We start from the raw sequence: 9,587 nt of genomic DNA on the forward strand, positions 1-9,587 counted from the left end.
AATATATTTTATTGATTTTTTACAGAGAGGAAGGGAGAGGGATAGAGAGTTAGAAACATCGATGAGAGAGAAACATCGATCAGCTGCCTCCTGCACACTCCCCACTGGGGATGTGCCCGCAACCAAGGTACATGCCATTGACCGGAATCGAACCTGGGACCCTTTAGTCCGCAGGCCGATGCTCTATCCACTGAGCCAAACCGGTTCGGCCAGATTGGTATTATTGGTGTGTTTTTTTCTTGAATAGTGCTGTAAATTAATTTTTATAACATACTCTAGTTATGCTCAGAGGAAGACAGGGTATTCAGTTGTCATTTTATGCTTTGTTTTAGGATGGAATTGTGGACCCCATTGACAGTACTTTGAGAGACTTTTGTGGTCGGTGTATCCGAGAATTCCTCAGATGGTCCATTAAACAGACAACACCACAGCAGCAGGAGAAAAGTTCAGTAAACACCAAATCACTTTTCAAGCGACTGTACAGCTTTGCACTTCACCCCAATGCTTTCAAGAGGCTAGGAGCATCACTTGCTTTTAATAATATCTACAGGGAATTCAGGTTAGTAAACCACATGATCGGAGAGAGTGTAAAACAAGTTCTTTAAATTCTCTGTAGTGATTTGGAAAAGTGACTTAGTGTTTATGTGTTCATGTATTCATATATCAAGTATTTAATACGTGTGTGCTGGGTGCTGTTCTAGTTTCTAGGGATTAAAAAATTGAATTAAAGTGCTGTTTGTAGTCAAGAAGCTCAGGAACTGCTGAGAAATGCATCACATATAATACTACAGCAGTCTTACAAATGCAGCAGAAGGCACTGCAAGGTCCTTTGGAGCATCAGAAGACACGTGTCCAACCCAGCTTGAGTAGGTTAGGGAAGGCTTCCTATCACATTTATACTTGAAATGAGACTTAAAGGATGAATGGGGATCAGCTAGAGAAATTCAGATATGAAATAGGATGGTACACAAGGAGATAAAGATATTTTATATTTGTATTGATTGAGGAGTTTGAAGCTTGGAAGAGAGTGTTGTTAGCCCAGCCAGGAGTCTTTGTCCAGTTAAGAAACATAGGTCACCTCTGGTGATGATGAGTCCCTGGAGTAGGAACAGGGAGCATCACGGTTAGATTTCCTCCTAAAATATACCTGCCAATAGCTATATGGAGTGTGAATCCGAGTGGTACAAGACTGAGAGCCAATGAAAGGGCTCTTGGAAAAGTCTAGGAAAAGAGAATTAGTCCTTGACCTAAAGTGATTGTTTGTTCGTCCACTTAGCATTATTTATTAAAAATATTATGTGCCATGTAGGATAAGCCCTCAGCTAATATTGTTCTCAGTGGCAAAATACCGGAAAGCTTTATCTTCAATATCAGGAACAGAAAAGGATGCTCACTGTCACCACCGTTATTCAACATAGTTCTGGAAGTCCTAGCCAGAGCAGTCAGGCAAGAGAAACACAAAATGGAACCCAAATTGCGAATGAAGTAAAATTGTCATTTTTGCAGATGACATGATACTTTATAAAGAAAACCTCGAAGGCCACCAAAAAAACTCCAAGCGTGCGGGCTTGTGCGTGCGCGCACGCACACACACACACACACACACACACACACTCTCTCTCTCTCTCTCTCACACACAACCTAGTAGAAATAGTAAATAAATACAGTAAAATTGAAGGATACAAAATCAATGTAATATACAGGTGATGTATTATAGAATTATACACTTGAAAGTTATATAATGGAATTAACCAGTGCCACTGCAATGAATTTAATCTAAAAATTCAAAAAGACTTTATGTGCCAGACATTGTGCCAAATACTGGTGACATAAAGATGTAGCCCTTCATGAAGTTTGCATTTAAGAAAGAGAGAATAATTAGTCACAAAGGTAAATGTAAAGTTTATACTTGAAATTAGTGTTTTTAAGTAGTGGTACATGATTACTAAGTAATTGTATAATGAGGAACCTGACCTCATTTGGTCAGCATAGCTTCTCTCAGTGGCAGTTGGGATAGAGATCAGGGGAGAAATTATAAAATAAAATAAATAAATAGGTGATTAGGTAGATAGATAATGGATGGATAGATTGATATAAATCTATCTTGTGAAAAATGATTAGAGTTCAAAGAACCCACTTTATTATTTTTTAAATCTTTTAAAATTGTAACGTATAGGTACAGGAGAATATTTACAACATATATGTAAAGCTGTCACTATTTGCAGGTGACATGATATTATGCTACATATAGAAAATCCTAACAACTCCACCAAAAAACTGTTGTAACTATTAACCAAATTTAATAAAGTTGCAGGATAAAAAATATGCAACAATCTGTTGTATTTCTTATACATTAATAATGAACTATCAGGAAGAAAAATTAAGAAAACAATCTCACTTACAGTTGCATCAAAAATAATAAAATACCTGGGAATAAATTTAACAACGAAGGTGAAAGACCTATGCATTGAAAACTATAAGACATTAATAAAAGATATTGAAGACACAAATGAGTGGAAAAATTAATATTGTGAAAATGTCCACACTCCACAAAGCTTTCTAACCTGGGCTGCCTGGCCACTGCTGCTTTTCCCTTGTTGATGGTTTCCTTTGCTGTGCAAAAATTTTTATTTTGACATTGTCCAATTTGTTTAGTTTTTCTTTTGTATCTCTCGTTTGGTTAGACATATCCAAAAAACTTCCTAAGAGGGATGTCAAAGAGTTTACCATCTGTTTTCTCCTAGGAGTTAGGGTTTTGGATTTTTACATTTAATTCATTTTTAGTTTATTTTTTTATATGGTATAAGAAAGTGGTGTGGTTTCATTTTTTTGCATGTATTTGTCTAGTTTTCTCAACACCATTCATTTAAAAAATTGTCTTTACCCCATTGTCATAGATTAGTTGACCAGATAGGTATGGATTTATTTCTGGGCTCTCTATTCTGTTCCATTATTCTTGCTAGTTTTGGAGGTGCCTTTGAGAGGGTACTCTGCTTGGGCCCCTTTGGTGGGCACCTGATGTGAGCTGAGGCAAGCTGCCACTTGTGCCAGGCTTGTGGCTGCTTCATTGAAGCTTCGTCCCAGGCCCAGACTGGCCAATATTTAATGCCAGGGTTGTGCCACCTGAGGGGAGTTACTATGCAAGTTGAGACTGGTCACCAGTTATATCAGACTTTAGCCACTCATCATGAGATACAAGGCATGCTGAGGCCAGCTGCTGTTTATTTGAGGTTTTTGGACCTTGAAAGGTTTGATGAAAGTTTGCAGCATATTTTTATTGCATATTTGAAAATTGCTAAGAGAATAGATCTTAAAATTTCTCATTACAGAAGAAAACATTTTGTAGCTGTATGGTGTTGTATATTACATAGCCTTATTTTAATGATAATTTTTATTTATTTATACAATATTGAATCAATATGCAGTATACCTGAAACTGATGTTTCATATTAATTGTACCTCTGTTAAAATTTGTAAATTTTATAGAATAATAATGATAAAAGAAGTTTTTGCTTACTACCTAGGTTAAGAAGTAGAGTATTATCAATATTTTAGAAGCTATCTTGCCCTGAATTAATCAGTCTCCTTTTATGTTACTTGTTCCCTTGCTCTTCTTTTTTGTTTTATTTGTACCTTAAAGGCTGTACTTTTGAGTTTTGGAGATCAGAAAGCATAGACACAACTGTGTAAGCATGTGGCAGTGTTTTCACTTTTAGGTAAAGGATCCTAGGAGATTCTCTGATGAATGGAAACTGACTTCAACTTTTCTGAGAGATTTCAGGAGCATGTTCCAAGGAAATACAGTACATTGACAAGGTCCATCATTAGTCCTGGGAAGCAGAGCTGTCCAGAAATGGTGGGAAGTAAACCAGCACTTGACATCTGAGAGAAATATAGTCAAAGGGTGTGGACTGCCCTTTAATTTCTATATACCTCTCAGTTTCCAGTGTCCTACCCCTGTCTGTCAGGAGCAGGCCACAGCACTATTCTCTTGTGGGATAAATTAGATGATTTATCCCACTGTTAGCTGATCCAGGCTCAACATGAACAGGAGAAAAATTTTCAAGTACATGATCCTGGTAGGCCTGGATTCCCACACAGAAGAATTTGTATTAGGCTCACCTGGCTGTTCTGTCCAGGTCCAAAACCCATACCATGGTATCCTTGTGGAGACGGTTGCCAACATGTCTCTTTTTTGGATCCCTGCTTGACTTTCTTGTCTGGACCTCCTTGACACTTCTCTTGGGTGTTCCCTTTATCCTTGTTTGGTCTTCTGTTTCTTTTTCTCAGTTGTTGGACTGTAACCATTTGTCTAGGTAAGTGCTCCAAAAGGATAATGAAACTTCTCGTACCTCTCCAAGCCAGAAATTTAATCACATTCTAAGTGATTCTTTGAGGAAAGGTACCTGAGAGATCAATTTTTTGAGATCTTACATGTTGAATAATATAAATACAAGTTCTAATGTTTTCTTTCTGTATGTTAATGAACTGTTTTGCACACCTTTGGAGAGCCCAGTTTTAGAGTATCATTTTGTCATGTCATTTGTCTACATACTTACTTTAACTGATTTTGCTAAGATAAAAACACTTGTACTTAGTCTGATCTTCAAAGGCCTCTATATTTCAATTCCAACTTTTGCAGTCTCATCACAAATTGCTCTTCCAAATGAAGCTTCTAGTTTTGCCAGTTTGCTTGCTGACTCCTGTGTTTTTCATCTTGCCCTCCATGTCTTTGCCCAAACCATTCATTTATTTGTAGTATCTTTTATTTTCCGTGTCACATTTGGGTGTTCAACATTGGGGGAGATGTGTACCTTGTGGAACCCTGAGAGGCCCTGCCCCCTCCTGGGATGCAAATTAAAAAAGAACTTCAGATATTTCTGCCAAACCAAATACTAGTTTGCAATTCTTGTTTTAAGTCCTCCCCATTCCCCAGTGCCACTCTGGGTTTTTTTGTTCTAGGAAAGTACTCCTTCCCAGTAGGTGTGCAGGAACCCAGCACTGCTTCCACAACTAGAACTTTTTATTCTTAGTTTTCTCTGAACTCCTATGAGACTTAGTGCCTAGACCTGTCCAGTGTTATTAAGGAACATATTTTTCAGTGAGAGATATGGTTTCTATCTTTGGCCAACCCATGAGTTTATGTATAGGTAGGTGGTCCAAAGATATTGCTGATGGAATTAATTATTTACATGTACTTGATATGCATTTAAAAGGCTTAGAGTTAACTCTTGGTGTTGACTTGATTTTGGATAGGTTGAAAGCTTTTAAAATTTCTTTTTTTTTTTTAATTTTTTAATGGTTTTATTATTCTGTTTTGCATGCCTAAGAAACAACCAGATTTTATCAGCAATTGCATTATTCTGATCATGAACGCTCATCAAACCTTTCAGATTTGAAAATTATCAATAATAAATTAACCAGAGCCACGGAGTCTCAGTGTCTACAGAATTTTTCATTTTCCTCTGATGCTTGTGTGGCTGCCCTGCTGTAAGCAACAGGCCAGAGCTTGTGTCTTCCACAAGCCCCAGCCTCCTGGATAGGCCTGGAGAGCTTCTTCTAAGTTATGGTCATGTCACAGGATAAGCTCTTGAGAACAGGCTTCTGTGCTGAGACCGCTCCGACCGCGTTCAGATGGCAGTAGTGGTCTGAGTCAGGATTTCCAGAACTCTCTTAGTTGAGAAGCAGAAGGCTTCATGAGACCCTCAGTCAGTCCGGCAGAACCAGAATTAATCCCATAGTCCCTCCTATGAGACTTAGTGCCTAGACCTGTCCAGTGTTATTAAGGAACATATTTTTCAGTGAAGATATGGTTTCTATCTTTGGCCAAACCATGAGTTTATGTATAGGTAGGTGGTCCACAGATATTGCTGACGGAATTAATTATTTACATGTACTTGATATGCATTTAAAAGGCTTAGAGTTAACTCTTGGTGTTGACTTGATTTTGGAATAGGTTGGAAGCTTTTAAAATTTCTTTACTTTAAAAGAATATAAATGTGGTACCTGATCTTCTTTTGTACTACATTTAATTTTAATGATGTGTGTGGAAGTGTGGTCAGAAAGCAGTTCTCAGGTTACGTGCTATGAGCAACTGCAGTTATAAGGGGAGGGGGGTACATGTACAGAGAAAAAGCCAGTGCTTCCTTTTTTGGTTTATGTAGTATTTGGGAAGTTTTCTTCTTTCACAAGTATTTTAGGTTATTCTATGTTTTTGTTTTGTTTCATTAATCCTCATGGAGAGAGAGAAACAGCAATGTGAGAGAAATATTTGATTGGTTCCTCCCATACGTGCCCCAACCCGCAACCTAGGTATGTGCCCTGACCGGGAATCGAACCCATAACATGCTCCAAACAACTGAGCCACTTGGCCAGGACAGGTTGTTTTATATTGTAAAACACTTGAGTCATTTTTAAGAATAAATTTAATTAATGTATGTATTGTTTACTAACATTACTTATTGTCCTTGTCATTTCTGCTTTATTGTTTTCTTATGTGAGGATCGTATTCTTTATTTTGCAGGGAAGAAGAGTCTCTGGTAGAACAGTTCGTGTTTGAAACCTTGGTTACATATATGGAAAGTCTGGCCTTAGCACATATGGATGAGAAATCCTTAGGTAGGTCTCATCCGAGCGTCTCTGTGCATGCCGATTCTGTTTGCCTGATAAATTTTAAGGGCTTTTCACTCAGGGATTAAGCCTCAGCTGCTACTGTCACAGAGTGGTGTGCTTTTCTCACGTCTCCCATTTAAGGTGATACATGTGAAGGGGATATATGCCCCTCCAGTGCCTCAGTTCCAGTTCGTAAAAGCGTTTGCCATGCCCTCCTTCTCTAAGAGTCACCATGTACCCCTGGTGGCCACTGAGGTTGACCGTTGATTGCTCAGAGATCCTGCAGGGCAGATGGGACAATTTTATTTTATTTTTTATTTTTATTTTTTTAAATGTTTTAATATATTTTTATTTTTATTTTTTTTATTCTTTTTAAAAAATATTATAATAAGTATTACAAAGGGTATTACATATGTGTCCTTCCCCGCCCTTGACAATCCCCTGCCCTCCCTTACCCCCCAGTGTCTTATGTCCATTAGTTATGCTTATATGCATGCATACAAGTCCTTCGGTTGATCTCTTACTCCCCTCCCTTCTGCCCCCCAACCCTCTCTGGCCTTCCCACTGCAGTTTGACAATCAGTTTGAGGCAGCTCTGCCTCTGTATCTATTATTGTTCAAAAGTTTGTAATGGTCTTTATTATCCATGAATGAGTGAGATCATGTGGTATTTTTCCTTCATTGACTGGCTTATTTCACTTAGCATAATGCTCTCCAGTTCCATCCATGCCGTTGCAAATGGTAAGAGTTCCTTCTTTTTTACAGCAGCATAGTATTCCATCGTGTAGATGTACCACAGTTTTCTAATCCATTCATCTACTGATGGGCACTTAGGCTGTTTCCAGATCTTAGCTATGGTGAATTGTGCTGCTATGAACATATGGGTGCACATATCCTTTCTGATTGGTGTTTCTGGTTTCTTGGGATATATTCCTAGAAGTGGGATCACAGGGTCAAATGGGAGTTCCATTTCCAGCTTTTTGACCTCTAAAATTTTACTTTAAAAGAATATAAATGTGGTACCTGATCTTCTTTTGTACTACATTAAATTTTAATGAAGTGTGTGGAAGTGTGGTCAGAAAGCAGTTCTCAGGTTACGTGCGATGAGCAACTGCAGTTATAAGGGGAGGGAAGTACATGTACAGAGAAAAAGCCAGTGCTTCCTTTTTTGGTTTATGTAGTATTTGGGAAGTTTTCTTCTTTCACAAGTATTTTAGGTTGTTCTATGTTTTTGTTTTGTTTCATTAATCCTCATGGAGAGAGAGAAACAGCAATGTGAGAGAAATATTGATTGGTTGCCTCCCATACGTGCCCCAACCCGCAACCTAGGTATGTGCCCTGACCGGGAATCGAACCCATAACATGCTCCAAACAACTGAGCCACTTGGCCAGGACAGGTTGTTTTATATTGTAAAACACTTGAGTCATTTTTAAGAATAAATTTAATTAATGTATGTATTGTTTACTAACATTACTTATTGTCCTTGTCATTTCTGCTTTATTGTTTTCTTATGTGAGGATCGTATTCTTTATTTTGCAGGGAAGAAGAGTCTCTGGTAGAACAGTTCGTGTTTGAAACCTTGGTTACATATATGGAAAGTCTGGCCTTAGCACATATGGATGAGAAATCCTTAGGTAGGTCTCATCCGAGCGTCTCTGTGCATGCCGATTCTGTTTGCCTGATAAATTTTAAGGGCTTTTCACTCAGGGATTAAGCCTCAGCTGCTACTGTCACAGAGTGGTGTGCTTTTCTCACGTCTCCCATTTAAGGTGATACATGTGAAGGGGATATATGCCCCTCCAGTGCCTCAGTTCCAGTTTGTAAAAGCGTTTGCCATGCCCTGATTGCTGCAGCTATTCGGGGTCTTTTTTTATTCCAGATGAATTTTTGGAGAGTTCGTTCTAGATCTTTGAAGTAGGAGATGGGACAATTTTATTGTGAGTTCAATGAAGCCAACCAGTTGCTATGATGACATAAAATGTGAAAGTGTACCGATTGTACAATGTAAAGAAAGCTGGATGTGATAACCACTGAGATGTGGTCAGTGTTCCTGAGCTCACTAATGATAACTTAGAAAGTAGAACATAAGTCTCATTACAAGATTGTGAGAAAGCTCTTTTGACTATAATTAAGAAATAAAGTTAAGTCAGGAATAGGATAAAGTAGCTAAGAGAAGAATAAATTCTAGACAGAAGCTGTTAGGAACATCATGAATATTTGAGCTGGAAGACTCGTTAGAGATTTCCTCATTCAGTTTCCACACTAGTCAGGGCCCAGGTGCCCAGAGAATGTAAACAGCGAATCTAGGTCACATAGCTGCATGGTGGCAGAATTTCTCTTTCATCTATCCAGATTTTGGTTTTTGTTTATTTTTTTAAATGACACGTTGAACTCTATTATCCTGCAAGTTTATAGCCTGCTATGGGCAAAAATGCTTAAAATTTAGTCCTTGCTATAAATAGTTTACTATTGCTTTGTTTACCTTTATATCTTATGTTGTTTTTTTCAACATGTGAAACTTTTAAACTCTTTTAAAAACCACTGCTATGTTTAAAAAGTATAGACAGGAAACTTTTTCTTGTTAACAGATTAAAATAAGTTTTATAAGGCTCTTTTCCTAAATAACCATTTTACTATTTTAGTTCTGTTCTTCTATAGTGGTCGTATTATCCTATGTAATAAAAGGGTAATATGCAAATCGACCGAATGGCAGAATGTCCGGTCGCTATGACACGCACTAACCACCAGGGGGCAGATGCTCAATGTAGGACAGTGATGGTGGACTTTTTGAGCTTGGCGTGTCAGCATTTTGAAAAACCCACTGAAGCAATGGAGGCTTGCTTGCTGCAGACTCCAACGTTCCCCGCCTAACTTGCCAGCCTCTCAGTTGCAACTCTAAGCAACTATGTAGTACGTTGCAAATAAGAAGCTAAACAAAACCCCAGAAAAGGGCTTCCATTCAGCCGGGCTCGGAC

General features: G+C 38.2%; 1 protein-coding gene across 1 annotated transcript in view; it reads left to right on the top strand.

The window, feature by feature from the left end:
• Nucleotides 1–6,864, top strand: part of LOC102251095 (DNA-dependent protein kinase catalytic subunit) — a 9,860-nt gene extending 2,996 nt beyond the window's left edge. The window contains exons 2-3 of the mRNA XM_005863130.2: nucleotides 333–559; nucleotides 6,524–6,864. Coding sequence (XP_005863192.1) covers nucleotides 333–559; nucleotides 6,524–6,698 — 402 coding nt within the window. The 3' untranslated portion in view covers nucleotides 6,699–6,864. The remainder of the gene's footprint in view (nucleotides 1–332; nucleotides 560–6,523) is intronic.
• Nucleotides 6,865–9,587: the final 2,723 nt, after the last annotated feature.

Source organism: Myotis brandtii, unplaced genomic scaffold, assembly GCF_000412655.1.
Source record: "Myotis brandtii unplaced genomic scaffold, ASM41265v1 scaffold17216, whole genome shotgun sequence".
In the NCBI taxonomy this organism is placed as follows: domain Eukaryota; kingdom Metazoa; phylum Chordata; class Mammalia; order Chiroptera; family Vespertilionidae; genus Myotis; species Myotis brandtii.